Source organism: Gorilla gorilla, chromosome 5 (genome assembly GCF_029281585.2).
Source record: "Gorilla gorilla gorilla isolate KB3781 chromosome 5, NHGRI_mGorGor1-v2.1_pri, whole genome shotgun sequence".
NCBI lineage: Eukaryota > Metazoa > Chordata > Mammalia > Primates > Hominidae > Gorilla > Gorilla gorilla.
The window spans coordinates 29,972,540-29,993,950 of NC_073229.2; the positions used below are offsets into that span (position 1 = coordinate 29,972,540).

The 21,411-nt window shown below is 42.9% G+C and overlaps 1 protein-coding gene across 2 annotated transcripts in view; it reads left to right on the forward strand.

Moving 5' to 3' along the window:
- EDN1 (endothelin 1) overlaps window positions 1-12,304 on the forward strand; it is a 41,337-nt gene extending 29,033 nt beyond the window's left edge. Inside the window, exons 3-7 of one of the 2 annotated variants that reach the window (XM_031012597.3) lie at window positions 5,738-5,802; window positions 7,449-7,617; window positions 9,049-9,204; window positions 9,369-9,512; window positions 11,071-12,304. In XM_031012597.3, the coding sequence (XP_030868457.1) occupies window positions 5,739-5,802; window positions 7,449-7,617; window positions 9,049-9,204; window positions 9,369-9,512; window positions 11,071-11,176 (639 nt within the window). In that variant the 5' untranslated portion in view covers window position 5,738 and the 3' untranslated portion in view covers window positions 11,177-12,304. Of the gene's footprint in view, window positions 1-5,120; window positions 5,803-7,448; window positions 7,618-9,048; window positions 9,205-9,368; window positions 9,513-11,070 lie in introns of those variants that run through there. The other variant, XM_004043282.5, reaches the window with a different exon arrangement.
- Window positions 12,305-21,411: the final 9,107 nt, after the last annotated feature.

The following is a 21,411-nucleotide window of genomic DNA, read 5'->3' on the forward strand; positions in this document are numbered from 1 at the left end:
AAAATGACTTCACAAATTAGGCTTAATGAAGTGACTTGACTCAACTCCCCTCATCCTCAAGTGGTCTTTCCCTGCATCAGAGTCCCTTTAGTTTCGGATGTCACTCATGACATAGAATGAACATTTAAAAGATAAGGAGGCAGCCACTGGCTATCACATTTTTCTGAGATGTGTGAAATATGATTCTAATATTAATAATTATTATTCACAAACAATATCCTAATATAATTATTAATCATGAATTATTAATATATAATCATATCATTATTTTGTCTTAGTCTAATTTATAGGTTCAGATGTGTGCATGCATGTGTGTCAGTGGCACTCAGAGAGGAGATTTAAATAGAGAGTGGGAAGGGAGATAAAAGATAACTGCTGCAACACTGGAGCAAGAAGCCAAGGGGAGGTATCCATTAAAAACTTTTTGGGATGTGAACCTTTTGTTTTTCTAGATTCTGGATGCCGGAACATCTGTTTTTTGAGATGCATCTGTAGGAGCATTTCTGTGTGGAATATTTGAAAGTTATCTTGAAAGTAAAGGTCAGAGACAGGAATTGAAACAGGGCTTAATTCTTAAAGAAGAAGGTATAAGATATTGCAGTTGATGGAACTGTGGTGAGCATGTTCCCCAAGGGTGGTGAGCATGTCTGTGTGGGCATAGAAGATACATGTACGAACATTTTTATTTTATTTTATTTAGATGCAGTTTTACTCTTGTTGCCCAGGCTGGAGTGCAGTGGCGCAATCTCGGCTCACCACAACCTCCGCCTCCCGGGTTCAATGATTCTCCTGCCTCAGCCTCTTGAGTAGCTGGGATTACAGACATGCGCCACCATGCCTGGCTAATTTTGAATTTTTAGTAGAGATGGGATTTCTCCATGTTGGTCAGGGTGGTCTCGAACTCCTGACCTCAGGTGATCCACTTGCCTCGGCCTCGGGATTACAAGTGTGAGCCACCATGCCCAGCCAAACATTTTTATTTTTAATAGCTTAATGAATGTATAATGATTAAATGTTTAGCATGTATTAAACTATGATTTCATGTAGATTTTTTTAACCGTACCAACCATGATTTCATATGGATTATTTAAGCATACCAACCATAATTTCATGTACATTATTGCTTAAGATAGTAATGATATAAAATTTTCTTAAAATTATTCATGTAAAAGAAACAAGTCAGTTAAAAGGAAAATATTAAGTAAAAAGGTACAGGTGGCACCCAAATATGGTAAAAATTGTGAAGCAGTTTAATGAATAACTGAACTTTGGGAAATGCTAGATTAGAGAATTGGAAATACTCTTTTAAATAAACACTTGCTATCTATGATTATCCTATGGATGAGTGTCCAAGAAATAGAGATGCATATGTTGTATGTTTTTAAAATGTACAGGATGAATTTACATTGACCATCATATTCCCTGTGCTAAATCAACCATTATTTTTTGGACTATAGGGAGAAGCTATGTTTCTTCATAGCTCCTGGAGATGTGTGATGTGTCACAGGCCTAATAATTATATTACACATTTTTTCACAAAAGTGCTACATACAGTAGAAATGTATAATAGTTACCAACCCAAGACTAAACCAGGCCTAGTGGTGTGGATAGCTTCTCTTTGCCTACGATAAAATACTTCCTCATTCTTTGTGTGATTTTCAAGCAACTTAACGACTGTTAGCTTTGCTGAGCTAAATGCAACATCTCATACCAAATTTATTGGCTTGGCAAAGTTACAAATTTTATTACGCAAAAGTTGAGAAAGGAAAGCTGGAGAATGCTAAAAACAGTACACTTTGCTACTGTGTAGTATCTGTATTGGGGGCTCAGCATGTTTTATTTATAGATATCTATTAATACAGAGATACAGAAAGAAATACATAAAAAATAGTTTTATCAAATACTTTCCAGCATTCAAGTGTAGCCTCAAAAGCAAGAATAGGCCAGGAGTGGTGGCTCACGCCTGTAATCACAGCACTGTGGGAGGCCAAGGTAAGAGGATTGCTTGAGGCCAGGATTTCAAGACCAGCCTAGGCAGCATAGTGAGATCCCTATCTCTATGAAAAAATTTTAAAACTTAGCTGGGCATGGTGGCTTGAGCCTGTTGTCCCAGCTACTCAGGAGGCTGAAGTAGGAGTGTCACTTGAGCCCAGGAGGTTGAGGCTGCAGTGAGCTATAACTGCACCACTGCACTCCAGCCTCGGAGACAGAGTGAGACCCTGTCCCTAAAAAAATTAAAATTGAGAAAAAAAAAAAAAAAAGGCAAGAACAGCCACAGCAAACTTTCTATTGGGGAAAAAAAAAAATCCTCCTCTTTACATCTCTGCCTTCCTTCCCTTCCCTTTCTGAGAGTGACTGTGGCCGAAAGGAGCATTTTCCCCCTGCAGTCCTCTGAGAGGTGGGGTGGGGCTATGAAGCTGTCCTTCATATTCACTCCTTTGTCCAGCTCTTTTCACCTCTAGTTCTTCTCCCCGCATCTCTATCTAGCAGTGCCTTAAGTGGAGGAGGGGTGGGGGCATCAAGCTCGTAAAACTGGTTTGTTGGGGTTCTCCTTCTCCCCTCATTTCTTGATTCTTGGGAAAATGTCTTGCTGAGAAGCTGCCTGGCAGTGCCCTAGCTGCCTTCTGTGGGCTTGAATGGGGCTTCCCTCTGCCCCTACAGGAGGAAAAGGGAGCTGCTGCCAGAGGAAGAAATGGAGAGATGGACAGAGAAGGCAGGTGCCACCCCTCGCCCCTGCCACACAAAGAAAAAGACATAGAAATTCTCTCTCTCTCTTCTCTTCTCCTCTCTCTCTCTCTCCCCCCCTCCCTCTCTCTCTCTCTCTCTCTCTCACACACACACACACACACACACACACACACGCGCGCGCGCGTGCGCGCGCGCAGGCACATATCTTGCAAATTCAGGATTCAAAGAGACAGGGGCAACATTATATTTGGCACGGTGGGGCCCTTCCAGGTCTGAAATCCTGCATTCTTCCTTACTATTTACTTTCCCCGAGCTCGAGAAGGGCCAGGTGTGGGCGGATGGCTGGCCACGTTTTGTGTTTCCAGTTCATATTCACGGGATGACACAGACGGGGCGTGGTGAGTGCTGTTGGAGGCGCTTGGGCAGTTTCATTTTGCCCCACTTCTCCACCTGAAGGCTGGGTGTTGCTGGAACCTGCAGGGGCAGCCTCAGCAAGGTGGGGTGGCGTGGAGTGGGGTGGGAGACGGGACTCCAGCTGAAGTAGAACCCAGGCTGGACCTGAGAATATTGGGGAGGGCGTGGGCGGTGGCTTCCGGGTAGCGACCCTGAGGACAGGTTGGTCCTGACTGTTGTCAGTGTTTGGTCAAAGTTGCCAAAAGGTTAAAAAAAAAAAACGTAGGGGGAATCCCTGCCAAGACATATTTCCCAGGCCACCTTTTTTCCGCGGGAGTGTTGGCTGGGAGGCGCTGCTTGGATCCTGTGAATGTGACATCAGCTCTCCTCTCCTCTCCCAAGGTCGGCTTTGGAGAGGGAGGTCAGGGCACCCCTGCCTGGCACAGGCGGCAGCGCTGGCTTCCTGCTCAGTGCCGCCTGTCCTCGGGGAGCTGTGGCCTCCTTGGGCCCAGGGGCTAGGCTGAGGTAAGCGCACAGCGGAGGCCAGGGGCCCAGGCACAGGCCCTGGGGATAGGGTGGAGGCATCTCTGGGTGTGGGTGTGGGTGTGGGAGGGAGAGTTCTTGCCTCTCTCTCTCCCATCTCCAACTCTTGCTTCAGTGGCTCTTTTAGAGGATGCATGTCATTATGGACCTGTCGCTGCCACTGTCCCTGTTCCCCCAGCTGTGACTTCGAGGGAGGTCTGGGGGTCTGAGTCTGTCCAAACCCACGGCTTTGCTGTTGGGATAAAAACTGTCCTTTTGATTTTGAAGGAGGAGGGAGAAAAGGTTTCCCAGCATGTGTGTTGTGCCAGTCTTGGAAATTCATCCGTGCTTGAATTCCACCCTCCATCCCCAGAAAAACTGGAGTAAAACAAAAAGAGGAGATGGACAAAGTGTGTATTTGATGGCATCCCCTGGGAAGAGACTCTAAATTTATCCCATAGGTCTTACTGGGCCACTGTGAGCGCTTTGGTGGAGAACAAACAAAAATTCTGGGTGCTCAGTTGTCTAACCTGAAAAATGGGACTAGTGGAAAAAGCCAATGTGTTCCATGCACCTTTTGCTTTCTTTATTAAGGCATGATGTCACCTGTACAGTAACTGCCCTGTGTGTACTTCAGGGGGGGATTTCAAGGTTAGATAGACAGGAAATTGTTTTGAAAATGTAAACACATTATTAAATGTGAAGTATTATCTGATTCTTTGTTTGAATGGCATTTGCTTCTCAGCACCACCTTCCTTGCATATTCACTTAACCTTGTACAAGAACACCTTTTTGCCCTAAATGAAGACCCCCCCCCCCCAAAAAAAAAAGAGTCCCAGAAAATATGTCCCTGCTTGTGCGGGGAATAAATGGAATATTCTGAGGTGCATTCCTCCTTCCTATGTTAGGCACCATTCCTTGACCCTCCTCGGCCCCCAAGCCAGGTTGCGTTTTTTTCTGCCATTTAGAAGGGTTTTCCTTTTTGTCCTAGTAAAACATCAGCCCCTGTAGCTCTTCATCTCCCCCTGGTGTTCTTCTCCCGCCATGTCTTAAGATTGGTGGCACCGACCAATCTTAAGATTTAAGTTCTGTATGAAAAACACCTTTGCTTTTCAATCAGTTTATCAGCCTCCTCCGCAGGGGAAGTGTGGACACACAAAAGAACTTATCGGGGCTTCTGATCAGTGATAGGAAAAAGGTTGGGCATCTGCCTAAACGAGCTCTGATGTTATTTTTAAGCTCCCTTTCTTGCCAATCCCTCACGGATCTTTCCGATAGATGCAAAGAACTTTAGCAAAAAAGACCCGCAGGAAGGGGCTTGAAGAGAAAAGTACGTTGATCTGCCAAAATAGTCTGACCCCCAGTAGTGGGGGAGTGACGAGGGAGAGCATTCCCTTGTTTGACTGAGACTAGAATCGGAGAGACATAAAAGGAAAATGAAGCGAGCAACAATTAAAAAAAATTCCCCGCACACAACAATACAGTCTATTTAAACTGTGGCTCATACTTTTCATACCAATGGTATGACTTTTTTTCTGGAGTCCCCTCTTCTGATTCTTGAACTCCGGGGCTGGCAGCTTGCAAAGGGGAAGCGGACTCCAGCACTGCACGGGCAGGTTTAGCAAAGGTCTCTAATGGGTATTTTCTTTTTCTTAGCCCTGCCCCCGAATTGTCAGACGGCGGGCGTCTGCCTCTGAAGTTAGCAGTGATTTCCTTTCGGGCCTGGCCTTATCTCCGGCTGCACGTTGCCTGTTGGTGACTAATAACACAATAACATTGTCTGGGGCTGGAATAAAGTCGGAGCTGTTTACCCCCACTGTAATAGGGGTTCAATATAAAAAGCCGGCAGAGAGCTGTCCAAGTCAGACGCGCCTCTGCATCTGCGCCAGGCGAACGGGTCCTGCGCCTCCTGCAGTCCCAGCTCGCCACCGCCGCCGCGTGCGCCTGCAGACGCTCCGCTCGCTGCCTTCTCTCCTGGCAGGCACTGCCTTTTCTCCCCGTTAAAGGGCACTTGGGCTGAAGGATCGCTTTGAGATCTGAGGAACCCCCAGCGCTTTGAGGGACCTGAAGCTGATTTTCTTCGTTTTCCTTTGGGTTCAGTTTGAACGGGAGGTTTTTGATCCCTATTTTTCAGAATGGATTATTTGCCCATGATTTTCTCTCTGCTGTTTGTGGCTTGCCAAGGAGCTCCAGAAACAGGTAGGCACGCTCGTTGACTTGTAAGTCTCGGAATTACAAGTTAGTGTGTTCTTATCCACCTTCATGCTTTTCTTGCTTCTATTTTTCCCCGTTCTTTTTATGACTGCAGCTTAGAGAGCAAGTGTCTGAGAATTATTGCTGAAAGCTACTTAAGTCTTCTAGTGTAAAATGTAAAATTCCTCTATTGAATACAATTAGGTGCAATTGACTATAACATGGCATTAAAATAACTTATCGTTTTATTATCATTATTCCATTATGTGTTTCCTTGGCTTTTAAAAAATGAGAAGAGTATGGACATATACAATTTAGTCAAATGTATGTTTGTAATATATGTGTTTATACAGGTACACAGGCCATATAGGAACTTAAATCTTATTTAAACACTATTTTAATAGTGTGTTAACTGTAAAATATTTAAGCATTCCAGCTTGAAGCCAAGGAATTTTATCCAGTCGTTCAAGCAATGTATGTTCAGTAAAATCACCTGCAGAACAAAAGTCTGTTGACTAACTACCGCCTCCCCCCCACCACCACCCCCCGCAGGCGGTTTCTGGGTGAAGCAGATGTTTTCTTTAAAATTTGTCATCATTGACCTTAGGTTTCTTTTGGCAGGTTTTTGGCACCCAAAACAGTGTGAGCTCTCTTTTCAGCTTTATTCACCTGTGCTGGGAGGGGAGCTAGGATAATTCTTGGCTGCTGAAGGATTTAGGCAGTGCGTGTGCATCTGCCCGGGTCCCCCCCCCCCCCGTTTTTAGGGTCAGTGCACTTTTTTTGTCTTTTCGTGACCCTGACTAAAGAGAAAGGATGTCAAGGGAATGAAAATCCTGGAATGTGTCTGATCATTTGAAATGTACAAAATTGGGCAGATAAGCTGCATGGCTAAATTGTCAGGAGGAAGAGGCAAGGCAGTAGTGGAGAAGGGGGAGGCAGCGGATCCCACACAAGCCTGATGCCCAGGGATTCGGAATTCAAAATCCACCCAGCCTACCTTCGGTCCCCTGACCTGCTTCTCAGCCCCACCTTAGGTCACTGGTTTCTATGGAGTTACCCTCCTGAATTGAATATTGTATAGTTAATTTCTCTCTCCAATCATTTTCCCCACCTAATTTTGAAAGATATGTATCATCTGGGGTACCCTGTGCCCTACACAGCATGTGAAGTGGATGGGTACCCCCTAAAGAGAGGGTCATCCTGAATGGGGAAGTGGCCCCAAAGCTAGGAATAACAGTGTGATTTCTTGTCTTTAGTCATGTGCCAGTGTTAAGTAAGCTTCAGTGGATAGTGCTGTCCTACCAAGTTCCTTGTAGAAGCCAACCGGATTTTCAACAGGCAGCATTCCACAGCATTTCCCTGAGCCTGCTTCAAGAGGGGTGGGGGAAGTCCCTTTTCAGGTGTTTGTCTCCTCTGCATTTGTGTAATCTCCCTGAAGGTGGATAAGCCAAGGGCATGAGGGGGAGGCAAAAGGTGAACTCATGTTAAGGAGGGAAAAAAATAGAGCCCTTTTTTCTGTGTTTCTTGCTGATGGCAGGCTGTGTGCTTCATCTGCTTTTATCTGCTCTGCTAGCTCTGACTCTACTGTGATCCAGCATGTCTCTCGGCGTTTGAGGAGACATCCCCCACTGACCTGCTCTTTCTCTCCCCAGCAGTCTTAGGCGCTGAGCTCAGCGCGGTGGGTGAGAACGGCGGGGAGAAACCCACTCCCAGTCCACCCTGGCGGCTCCGCCGGTCCAAGCGCTGCTCCTGCTCGTCCCTGATGGATAAAGAGTGTGTCTACTTCTGCCACCTGGACATCATTTGGGTCAACACTCCCGAGTAAGTCTCTAGAGGGCATTGTAACCCTAGTCATTCATTAGCGCTGGCTCCACTGGAGCCCAGTTTTAGAGTTTCTTTTCTAGGGACTCTGAAGGTAGTCCTTCTAACAACATCCAAGTGCCTCAGTGGGGACAGTTTCCCTCTATTCCTGAAAATAACGACAGCTTGGTTCTTAGCAACCAAGGGGAGGGTCTTCTGAGGCCCCGTAGCTCAGGCTACTCGTGATGGGACAAGCAGGAGGCCACTGCACATTTCAAATGAGGAACTTTCAGTGAGAGGGCCTCAGGGGGACACTCTCACAGTGGCATCTGATGGGGTTTCGGGAATAATTGCTGAGGTCAGATGTGGGTTAGTGCAACCTGTGCTTCTCATGGGAGGGTGGAGACTGAGAGGCAGAAGTGATGATATAGAGGGTTAGAATCTCTTCATTTTACTTACAGAGAAACCTAGGCTCAAAGCGTTGAAGTCATTTGTGCAGGAGTGAGTTTGTAGCAGAGCTAGAACTGGAGCCCGGATTTCCTTTGCTGCTATATTTTCCCTTTAGAAATGCCCATTTCAGAACTGAAATAGAAATACTGTCCATAGGCTTCTCTTTCACCTACAGAGAAGAAAAGCAGATTTTCCCCTTCTGCCCTGGACACTAGTTCATCATCTGTTGGAAGCAGTCATAAACAAGCACACATTTACTATGCATACAATGTACCGTTATGACAAAGGAGGACCAAAATCCAAACAATATCAAACCACACCGAAAACCACAAGGAGCCTAATTACTAAGGTGATACTTCCAAAGGGAGGACTTTATTTCTTAGATGAGAATGAAAATGGACACACTGGAAGTTATTGGAGAGCCCTCTGGCTATGAGTCCTTCCACACCCATATGATACCACCGACTGGCAGGAGAAATGTGTGAACATGTGCCTCCTCCTCCCCCAACCACTGGCGTCGGTGGGGTGATGGTGGCACTTTTAGCAGTATCCTCCGTGGTTTGAATTGAAAATAAGTTTTAAAAATCCTGTGAGTCATGGTTTTGCATTGAAACCTCTTCCCACTGTGTACCCACAAATAGTTGTTAACTAAATAGACCATTAGAAAAGGAAGGAAATATAAAGCAGATGCCAAGCAGAGATGTCCTAATTTTTGACAAAAAAGCAATGTTGCTTGTGTCAAGAAGAAACTGAACTTTGTGAAGAGTTGAAATGGAATTCCACTGAATTAGAAAAACTTGTTTTCTCCTGCCTGGATACATATAGTCAGGGCCATTGATGCACAGGTGTTCCTGGCTGTTGTTACACTTTACCCTCTGAAATGATGCTCCCAAGTGCTATGTGATGAGCTCCTTGTGTGCCCAGTGGACTGGGTGTGCCCATGTGTCATTTTAAAGACTATTAATTATGCTAATATAGTTTCTTTCTCTCTTTGGATAATAGGCACGTTGTTCCGTATGGACTTGGAAGCCCTAGGTCCAAGAGAGCCTTGGAGAATTTACTTCCCACAAAGGCAACAGACCGTGAGAATAGATGCCAATGTGCTAGCCAAAAAGACAAGAAGTGCTGGAATTTTTGCCAAGCAGGAAAAGAACTCAGGTGAGCAGAAACACCTTTGCTTTTCAGTCAGTTTAACAGCCTCCTGAACTCCTTCCTATCATGGTACTGCCTTCCTGTTTTAGAGAGACTAACGGAGACATTGAAAGTCAGGGTAAAGCTGAATATAACATTGCTGAAATGTTTTTCCTTGTGTATTTTAACAGGGCTGAAGACATTATGGAGAAAGACTGGAATAATCATAAGAAAGGAAAAAACTGTTCCAAGCTTGGGAAAAAGTGTATTTATCAGCAGTTAGTGAGAGGAAGAAAAATCAGAAGAAGTTCAGAGGAACACCTAAGACAAACCAGGTAAGAGGGGAGGAAGAAAAATTAGGTAAGAGGTTCACAAGAGCAACTAGCCCCGGTCAGTGATGCCAGCAGCCTGTTCCTCCAGCCCTTCTTACCCGGGCAGGTGAAAGACTTAGAAAACAGTAGCAGAGGAGATCTATGCATCCTATAAATTAAAAGGAGCAAAAGAATCCCTCTTAAATATTTCCATGAAGCTCTGGAATGCAAACTGATGTCCTCTGTACTTTTAGCACATACCATTTCATCTACAGGTAGATTTCCCAACCAAAATATATCCAGAGATGCCTTTGTCATTGGGTTATATACAGCCTTTGCCTCTCTGAGTCAATGTATTTACCACTTTCCCTGAGAAATCAAAAATCATTTTGGGGAGAGGACATTTAGAAAAAGAATCAAAATGTCATGGATAATCAAATTCTTCAATAAGTTGCAGTTATTCAGATGGCCAAAGGAAAAATAAAGTCATTAGATAGGGTTGGTAGAATTTAGAACATGCTGTTTTTCAGGTTTATGGTCTTTTTTTTTTTTTTTTTTTTTTAAATAGGGAAATGTGTTTGGTGCAGAGCCAATGTCATTCCAAAAAGCTCTCTCTTTTCCTGGTCAGTCATGTGCTGGGACAGAGAAGGGATCTGGATTAGGCAACATCATAGAGTTGCTCTGAGCTGCTCTTTGGTGATAACCCTTCCAAATCCTAAACTTTTTGGAATTCACAAGCTCAAAGGAGGAAACCTACTCTCTGATCTATCACATGTTCTGCATTTTTCTATCATGGTCTATGGAAACTTTTCCTAGAAATCCAGTGGCAAGGAGTTCTATGATTAAAGTGTTCTGAGCTCAGGCCAGGCAGTCATGAACTACTTCTGAGTTGTTTACTACTGATTTGTGGGGCAGCCTCAGCTGTCGGTTTCTTCACACCTGCTTATGAGAGTATCCATATTTATGGTCGCAGGCCAGTAATGCTCCCCACGAGATCAGTTTCTGAACTAACCTGGAATTTTTTATGGGTTTTTATTATGCCAACTATTGCATCAACATTACAGTTCTTCCCTCTGTATTTCTCCTGTAAAACATTAGGCCTGCAAAAAAAAAAAATCTTTTTAAAAATAATTGCCATAAAGTATTTGCTCTGGGCCTACTGTATGCTTCTTTTCTTTTTCTCTCTTTTCAACTAAGTCGCCGTCAATTTATTAAGATGGCCATAACTATTCAAAACCTATGCTGAGTTCCTCAAGGCAGGGTCGCATAGTGATGAAGGTTGGGATGGGGCTACGGAAGAAACCAGGACACCTCTAGTTTATTTAAAACCTGTATTTACTGCCCACTTCCCCTTAGACTTGACCATATGACCCCTCTCTCCCATTCTAAGCATAGGGGCAGGCTTTATTTTTACAATGGTAATAGATATCACTTGAGGTTTTATCAAAGAGTTGCGGCGAATGGTGAAAGTTCACAACCAGATTCAGGTTTTGTTTGTGCCAGATTCTAATTTTACATGTTTCTTTTGCCAAAGGGTGATTTTTTAAAATAACATTTGTTTTCTCTTATCTTGCTTTATTAGGTCGGAGACCATGAGAAACAGCGTCAAATCATCTTTTCATGATCCCAGGCTGAAAGGCGAGCCCTCCAGAGAGCGTAATGCGACCCACAACCGAGCACATTGGTGACAGACCTTCGGGGCCTGTCTGAAGCCATAGCCTCCACGGAGAGCCCTGTGGCCGACTCTGCACTCTCCACCCTGGCTGGGATCAGAGCAGGAGCATCCTCTGCTTGTTCCTGACTGGCAAAGGACCAGCGTCCTCGTTCAAAACATTCCAAGAAAGGTTAAGGAGTTCCCCCAACCATCTTCACTGGCTTCCATCAGTGGTAACTGCTTTGGTCTCTTCTTTCATCTGGGGATGACAATGGACCTCTCAGCAGAAACACACAGTCACATTCGAATTCGGGTGGCATCCTCCAGAGAGAGAGAGGAAGGAGATTCCACACAAGGGTGGAGTTTCTGACAAAGGTCCTAAGGGAGTGTTTGTGTCTGACTCAGGCGCCTGGCACATTTCAGGGAGAAACTCCAAAGTCCACGCAAAGATTTTCTAAGGAATGCACAAATTGAAAACACACTCAAAAGACAAACATGCAAGTAAAAAAAAAAAAAAGAAAGACTTTTGTTTAAATTTGTAAAATGCAAAACTGAATGAAACTGTTACTACCATAAATCAGGATATGTTTCATGAATATGAGTCTACCTCACCTATATTGCACTCTGGCAGAAGTATTTCCCACATTTAATTATTGCCTCCCCAAACTCTTCCCACCCCTGCTGCCCCTTCCTCCATCCCCCATGCTAAATCCTAGCCTCGTAGAAGTCTGGTCTAATGTGTCAGCAGTAGATATAATATTTTCATGGTAATCTACTAGCTCTGATCCATAAGAAAAAAAAGATCATTAAATCAGGAGATTCCCTGTCCTTGATTTTTGGAGACACAATGGTATAGGGTTGTTTATGAAATATATTGAAAAGTAAGAAGTGTTTGTTATGCTTTAAAGCAGTAAAATTATTTTCCTTTATATAACCGGCTAATGAAAGAGGTTGGATTGAATTTTGATGTACTTATTTTTTTATAGATATTTATATTCAAACAATTTATTCCTTATATTTACCATGTTAAATATCTGTTTGGGCAGGCCATATTGGTCTATGTATTTTTAAAATATGTATTTCTAAATGAAATTGAGAACATGCTTTGTTTTGCCTGTCAAGGTAATGACTTTAGAAAATAAATATTTTTTTCCTTACTGTACTGATTTGGAATCATTACTGAAATTTGTAAGGAGTGGGCCAAAGTGATTAAGTATTATAAAGGCAAATGGTTAAAGATGGTTTCATAGAAAAGTGACAATTAGAAGGATATTACAGTCTAAGCTAATTATATAAAGAATTTTATCTGTATCTTAAATGTTGATTTTATATTGCATTGAGGTAAAAACACAAAACAAAAAAGCAGCTTTAACACCTCTGTCTTCTCTTGGGTAGCAGCCTCCTGCTCCTTCACCTGAAAAAATTCTCCAGGGACTTCATCCATTAACTTGGCTCAGGCTATTAGGCAGGATTCAACAGTTTAAGCTGATGGTGTGGTGAGAGATGCTTTATCCATATTAATGGACTGAAGGAAGTAATGGCAAGACAACCCCCCAAAACATACCTAATTATACAAAGTTACATACCAAAGTTGCTTTTAGAAAATGGCCTGCTCAGAGCAAGTAGAGGTTTCCAATGGCTTTTTATTTTCTCACATTAAGGATGTTGTTTCTTAAGGAACATTGAGTACCATTGCTTCTTCGTGATAGCCTAGGACTGGCCGTGTGCCCATGGAAGTAGAGACATCAGGTACCGATTCTAGGTCATCTGCCACAAAGCACCACTTCCTCTCCACTTTGCCTTGGCTGGCCTTGTCAGCTCACTGGAGAGCACAGTATTGCAATTGCAGTATTGCAAATGGTCACTACTAACTGAATTCTCTAAGAGCTTGATTAGCCCTCGAGAATCTTCCTTGCCCTTCTCTAATAGTGTCTGAAGGAATTCCTGGCATTTAACAAATATTAGCATGTAGTGATCACTGTCGTCCTAACAGTGACACATCGGAAGGATTTCAAATAACAGTCTTCAGGCGTGCGTAATCAATGTCCTGGGCAGAGTCTCCGTCCTCATTGATCCTCATTTTTCTCTTTAAGGCACAGTCCAATGTCTTTGGGGAATTGTTTATAAAGCTTACTTTATCCATAAACTGTTTCTCAGTGTGTGACTCTCAAGAAAATTCTGAAGTTTTGCCCACGTTGACAAGGTGCTTGGTCTGAACTTGGCCAATATTTAATCTTGAGCAAATGATTCAATTTCCTGCTATCGTGAGTTTTCTCATCTGTGAAACAAGGGAGTTGAGGGGAGTTTCTTTCATACCTCTGAGAAAGAGTTTGAGATTACATAAAGAAGTTGAAGTGGCATGAAAAAAAATGAAGATCTGAGCTTAGAAGACATGGATCTAATACATTTAAGAGGAAGTCAGAATGAGAGAAGCCACTGAACAAAACTGTCCAAAGGACAGCATAGTAAGTCAGATTGATGAGTTTTGGTTGGGTTTTTCATCAGTCAAACCCTTGAGCCCCCCTTTCCCATGCTTCCTGCTTCAGTATCCAGTAGGAAAAATGAAAGGGATGATGTAGACACTCTAGGGCATGAGGATTTGCAGTAAATAAGTTGGGAGACTCACAGAAAATTAATATTTTTCAAACATGAAGAGGAAACATTCAATTATATTACAGGCCACATCAGCTTGAAGGGTAAACTGATGGGATGGTCTGTCACATTTCTTGCTCTGTTTCCAGTAAAAGCATGGTTTCTGGAAAGCCACTTAGGACAGCTTTCTCTCTTTACACTGATAGCCCAGGCAAGCTTTGATCTCAGAACTCCAGAAACCAGAGAACTCTAGGTGGAATGTGGTAACTTTTGCCAGGGCAGACGGAACACCTACTAATAGGTACTTCATTTGCACCACCAGAGATTGGCATCTTTTTTGATGGATCCACTGGCGTTGATACTGCCTGTACTCCCCCAAAACACAGCTTGGGTATTGGACTAGTCTAGAGCTCCCTCAGGAGAACTCTTGCTGACATTAAGAAAGAGCAACATTTTGTCTTTCCAGGTGAAAATCCAAGGCCCAAAAAGGGAGGTGACTCACCTAAGATCGCAGAAGGAGCTGTAGCATCTCTGGAGCCTGAACAGTTAAGTTAAGCATGACTATCTCAGCCAGAGGGCCCCTGGAGGTCTGCAGAAACAGATGCCCAGGCAAACCTTGCTAGAAGGCTCTGGGTACTAAAGCAAAAATCAGTCTTTATGAAAGCTTTGCCTCCCAGCCTTGTAGACAGTGCTTAGCAGGCCCATCCCCTCAAGAGGAAAGAAAAGAAATGTAGGGGAAGAAAAAAGGACTATAAGGAGGCTATCTCATGGCATCATTAAGTAAATGTCTATAGGATAAAATAGAATATAACCCAGAATTTTTAATTATTATTTTTAGACTTTACTCACCAAAGAATCTATCTGAGTGAAGGGGGAAATCTCTCGGTCAGTTCTCTCTCTCTTTTTTTTTTTTTTTTTTGAGATGGAGTTTTGTTCTTGTTGCCTAGGCTGGAGTGCAATGGCACGATCTCAGCTCACCACAACCTCTGCCTCCTGGGTTCAAGCGATTCTCCTGCCTTAGCCTCCTGAATAGCTGAGATTACAGGCATGTGCCACCATGCCTAGCTAATTTTGTATTTTTAGTAGAGACGGGGCTTCTCCGTGTTGGTCAGGCTGGTCTCGAACTCCTGACCTCAGGTGATCCGCCCACCTTGGCCTCCCAAAGTCCTGGGATTACAGGCGTGAGCCACTGCGCCTGGCCCGGTCAGTTCTCTTTTACTCTACAATGCAAGGCAGTGGTCTGCTTTTTTTTTTTTTTCCCCCTCTGTTTCTAAGGTCTTGAAAATGCCTGTTTTCACATTTAAGTTCTCAATGTGTAAAACACTGCTTTCAAGCTTATGTTCTTAATAGAGTCCCTTCTGCCTTGGCTTTATCTCACCTTTATACTCACAGTTCCTGGGGACTTTGGGTCTGGAGCTCAGAATTTATCTACTGCAAGTGAATGTTACACATTTCACAGTAACCTCTCATCTTTGTAGAGAATTTGGTTTCCTGTAGCTTTTCACATCCTTTCTCTCATTCGACCCCTACCCTCACACAACAATCCTTTCGGGAAGCTGGAACCATATCATGTATCCATCTGCCAACCAAGGAAAGAGACATATCGAGAGGGTGAGTGACTCATCCAGAGTCCAACATCAGGCAAATAGCAAGACCAGAACCCGGGACCCCTGACCCTTTCTTCTTAAACTCCTCCAGAGCCAAGGGGATACACTGGACCTGCAACTTGGACTAACGTAGATTATTTCCAGCTTGTGAGTGAACTGTGAGTGGAATGAACTTGTTCTTATTCTCTTAGGAAGATCAAAGCTCCGTATGTACCCTGAGCCCTAGTTTTGAATGTCTCTGTCATATGATTATTTGTTTACTGCATCATTCTTGTTATGACAATGCATGGTTGGCAGAAAACTTGCTGGCATTTACAAGGCTTGCCTCAAATCTGGTGCCATGAAGCCATGACAACTTCATTGACAACTACTGGCCACAGAGCCAATACATCGGAGGAAATAGAGTGATGAATGTGATGGCAGTGGCCATCAAATTTCCTCAAATCTTGGGCAGTAATCAGAGAGAGAGCTAGGGCTGGTGCCACTAGATAGTAAAAAGAGAAGGGCTTCGGCCTTGGAGCCAATGAATGATGGAAATGTCGGGTCCCAGGGATGACAGGCTGCCCGTAGCTCAGAAAGGCAGCACATCGGGAGTCCGGCATGCAGTTTTGCCCGTTTAGAGTTTTCTGGGTTTCTGCATCCTATTCTTATTTTTCACATTCCGAGTCATTCCAGTCCCCTTCTGTGTAAGTTGCTGTGGAAGTATCCAGGGCTAATAATCACAACATTAAGCGGCCATTGACATGGCATGGGCACTGACCAATTAGAAAAAGCTGGGACAGAGCTGTGGGGCAGGCTCCTGATGGACTCTGGCTGGGCTAGGTGTTCAACCTCCTGATGTTGGCCTGTAGGGGACCTTGTGATCTGGGGCAGGGGTGGGCAGCCAGGGTGGAATTTCCAAGCTTCTTGTTGCTAGGGCTATTTACTAACCAGGATGAAATCATTTCACTGTTTTACAGACTAGAATAGTCTCACTGGTATGTGCTCCTGTGTATGTCAGATTTAAAAGTATCGAAACCATTCTCTGCTTGATAAATTATTCTCTTTACAGCTTCACTGAGTGAGATGACATTATCTTCATGCCTGCGGAGGTTTGGCACCAAATCTTTCTGCCCATGCACCTTTGGTGTCCCGCTGCACAGTCATCTCTGGGCAATGCCCCTCTCTCTGCATGTTCCCCTCCCTCGTGCTCTGGTGCCCTTTGGGAGAAGTAAAAAGACCTTAAGGGTCTCCTTGTCTCCTTGGAGATTTTACTTTAATTTTTTTTTATGTTATGTGTTTTCTATTTCAATAGCTTTAAGTGGTACAAGTGGTTTTTAGTTACATGGATGAATTGTATAGTGGTGAAGTCTAGGATTTTAGTGCATCCCTTACTCAAGTAGCGTACATTGTACCCAGTAGGTAGTTTTTCAGCCCTTAACCCCTCCTATCCTCCCCAACTTCTGGGTCTCCAATGTCCATTATACCATTCTGTATGCCTTTGTGTACCCATAGCTTAGCTCCTACTTATAAGCGAGAACATGTTGCATTCGATTTTCAATTGCTGAGTTAATTCACTAAGAATAATGACCTCCAGTTCCAACCAAGTTGCTGCAAAAGACATCATTTAGCTCTTTTTTATGGCTGAAGAGTATTCCATGGTATATATATACTACATTTTCTTGGCCTACTCATCAGTTGATGAGCACTTAGGTTGATTCCATATCTTTGCAATTGTGAATTGTGCTGTAATAAACATACTCATGCAGGTGTGTTTTTGATGCATTGACTTCTTTTCCTTTATGTAAATTCCAAGTAGTGGGATTGGTGGATAGAATGGTAGATCTACTTTTTAGTTCTTTGAGAACTCTCCATACTGTTTTCCACAGAGGGTGTATGAATTTACATCCTTCTTGGAGATTTTTAGCAGAGCAATTTTGTGGTTGCCAAAGTCAAGATCTGCCTTAGACCAGGTCTTCCTAGGGCCCTAGCTCTGCAATAGGAATGAGCAAGAGGGACGAGCTGCCTGTAAGATTAAATCTTGCCCTCTTAGATTAATTTGGGACTAGGAAAGGGTGGCCCTATAATTTATTATTTAAACTGGGACATATTTGACAGTACTTACTGACATTCTTAACAATTCTCACGGAGCTACACATTGGACTGGTGTGGACAAACTTGGACATATGGTCATCTTAGATCAAAATAAGCCTTGAATCAGTTCAGAATTTCAGAACCGCCTTTGCTTCTTGGATGTGCTGGAGCTTGGCACTGTGTAAGCACACGCAATGTCTGTATGCCTTTACCTGCAGACCTGGCTGCAGCAGAGCACCTCCCCCTTTTCTGGTGCCTACAGCCTCAAGTTCAGAGCTTAGGGCACAATATATCATTCAATAAATGCTTATTCAATGGATGAATAAATACAGAGGTGAGTTCCACTGTTCAGTAAGAGCGGGGTGAAGGTGATACTCTTCTAGCCAGAATGCGACTAGACAACAGAAGATTTATAAGACCAATTTCCAGGGCTCTCTTTGCAGAGCTGACATAGCTGAAATCTTCTTTTATTGAGGCTCCACACTAATGGTAAATTATTTGACACAATGGGGTATTCTTTCTACTTCTTTCTACTCCAACCCATCCTGCATTTCACCATAATCATAATAACAATAATCTTCTCCAAATGCTTTAATTATAATTTCAATAAATATAGAGCTAGAAGGAAATTAAAAATAATTTTGGCTATCACCGTCATCTCAAAAACCTTCCACTGCCACTCTGCCTATACAATAAAAATATGCTATCTACTGAGACAGACACCAGACTAGGAAGAAAGGTTGGGAAATGTTACAATTTCAGTATTGAACATATTAAGTTTTAAATTTTTCATCATAGTGTGAAAGTTGTCAGAATCAAATGAAGTCACTTGTGTTAAGAACCCTGACAAATGGAGTCAGGAAAGGCCATAAAGGGAGAATTCTCACACACAAATGCCTGATGACCAAAGCTATCACAGAATACTTTGCAAAAACCACAGTCTTGCACAAAGGCCATCACAACCTTACACAAAAAATACTTCAGTGAAGACATCTGCCCAGCAACTGCCTGTCTAGCCTCGGACTGGTGCCACCCTTGTTATTGATAATTGTAGCCAAGAATAATGATCTCAAAACAATTACGTTATCCTCCTAATTTTTCCTTTAACAATCTTTGTTTTGCTTTACCTCCTCGAATACGCACATAGTTTACTATGGCATGTGTATTTTCATTGCAATGTCCATCCCTGAATAAAAATAATTTTCTTTTCATTTATTAATGTATTTGTTTTTTGAAACTGGGTCTCCCTCTGTTACCCAGGCTGGAGTGCAATGGCACAATCACAGCTCAATGTAGCCTTGACCTCCCAGGCTCAAGTGACCCTCCCACCTCAGCCTCCTAAGTAGCTGGGACCACAGGTGTACACCACCATGCTCAGCCAATTAAAAAACATTTTTGTAGAGATAGGGTCTCCCTATGTTGCCCAGGCTGGTTTTGAACTCCTGGGCTCAAGCAATCTTCTCGCCTTGGCCTCCCAAAGTGCTGGGATTACTGGAGCTGTTGTGCCCAGCTCAATTTCTTTTAGGGAGTCTCTCTGTCTGTTATCTAGGTTGACAGTGGTTATCTTCAAATATATCCAACAGTTGAGAGAATAGTATAACTCTAAAGCCAATATACCTAGCATATAGTTTATATAGTTGTTGAGATATGCTGGGTGTTGCTTTATCTCTACCTGCATCCTGCCCTCCTTCCTTGAATTACTTTGAAGCCAATCCCAGCTATCATTATCATCTTACCTATAAATATTTCAGTGTAGTTGTAATAAACTTGATATGCTTTGCTCGATCAGGTAAAATGTGAAATAGTCAACTAGATATGTGGACCTAGAGCTTAGAGTGGATGAAGAACTCACAATAACAAACGCCTCACGGAACTCACAATAGCGAAAGAGACAATGCATGTTGATAGCTTGTGGTGCTTACTAATATCCCAGACAGTCTTTTGAGAACTTTGCATGCATCAGCTCACTTCATTCTTACTAAAACACTATGAGGTATTTATCCTATGTTGCAGATGAGGAAACTTGAAGACAGAAATTCAGTAGTAACTTATGCAAGGTCAGGCAGCTAGTGAAGAGGTAAGAACCAGGTAACCTCATTCACTATGCTTTTTTGGTTCAGAAGAATCCAAAGTGATAAAGGTTACATTATGGGATAATCAAGTCCTATGATGGTATCAAAGTGACAGTGATCAACTCTGCCTGGGGACAGGGAAGGGAAGTGGTGGTTTCAGGGAAGGTTTCATGTAAAGAAACAGTGAAAAATCAGCCTTGAATTCCTAAGCAGGATACCATTTGAGAAATTTAAAGCTGAATCAAAGGCATGAAGAAGTCTCAATAAAATGCTTTGTCAATAGATGACTTGATAAAAAGAACATAACCTAACATGCTCATGTGACTGACTCATAAGAAAAGTAAGCAGGTATCTAGATCATTAAAAGATGATTTATCTTGCAATAATCCAATGATATTGGAAATCTTAAAGCAACACAACAACATTAGGACAGAAATCTCTAATTTTCAAGTGGCATTGATTAAACTGAAATTTTGAGGTATGACTTTAAAAATACAAGAAAGCAATTCTAACAGATTTTGACTAAATTTTCAGAAGTTAACTACATTTGTTAACATTATAATACAATGAAATAATTCCACTGAAAATCACTGTACTTACTGAATGTAAGCTTATTTTATAGTTCAAATGCCCTATCAACCTCCTACCCTTTAATGCATGGTCACAAATGACCTCTCACCATGTCAAGAATTCCCTCTTGATATATGGATAGGAATAACCCACCTGTCAACTTAGGTGTCTTCCTTGTGTTTGAACAATTTGCTAAGGTACCATTACCAGTCGACCCTGCTCTGACATTGGTCACCGGTGTGGTTCTTTCCATATAACCTCATCATTTTGCCCTGATCAGCGGCCACAGGCAGGCAGTAACCCTTGGTTTGGTGAAAGACAAAATGCCCTAGACAATTAAGGAGATGATCTCATTCAGGCTACTACAATAAGGAAAATGTTCATTAATGAAGACTGTCTCAAGGAAAGGAAGGAAACCTGGGGTTTCATAGAGACAGTAAACAAGGGAGCAACTGAATCTCTTGGTAGTCATGAGGATGGAGATGGTCTTTTCTTAACCATGAAGAAAGGGTGGAAAGGAAGAGGCTCGAGCAGGGTGTTTCCTTGCAGTTAGCCATTTCTCAGGACACAAAGAATGAGGAGATATTTTGAGGGACACAGGACTCAGATAAATTTCTTCATTGTCAGTCCCTGGTTTTTTTCAAGATGAATATCATTCATCAAGGAAACACTCAATGACAATCATAAATCTCCTGAGTGGGGTGAAGTAAGGTCTCAGAAATCATTCCTCAAAGAGTCTTAGTGTTATTCCGACAAAGACAGTCGAAGCATCTGTAGAAAGATAATGTCAAGGTCAGTTGTGTTGGGATTCTGGGGATTAGGCACCGTAAAAGAGGATTGCTTAAAAAGAAAAAGAGAAATATAAGTATAAAAGGTTTACTAAAGAGCCAGAAATTGAATAATGAGGGTAACCAGTTTAGTGGATTCCAAGAGGTCAGTGGAGGAAAATCTTTCAGTTCTGTAACACTGCTCTTTGAGTCTCTTAGAGCTACTGAATAGGACATCAGTGCTTTCAGTGGTGCCGTCCACAGGGCATGTCTGACTCTAGCATTCCGCAGGCTTCTTAGTGGCCCAGGCAGTGCCTTTCCAGGGAGAAACTGGGCCCATGAATGGTCTGCTACAGTGGTGAGTCCTTTGAAGTATATATAGCAAATTTTAGCTTATAATGCTTCTTCAGATCCTAGGGAAAAGGACCCAGATACAAGACAACCTAGAGTCCTTATAGGGATCCGGGTAGTCAGATTTTAGTTCTCGGTGACACTGAGTCAGGCAGCAGTGAGAAAAATTGAAAAAACTGTTGGAAACCAGAAAGATTGAAGATCTGATAAGGACTGATAATTTGGGAAGTTTGCAGG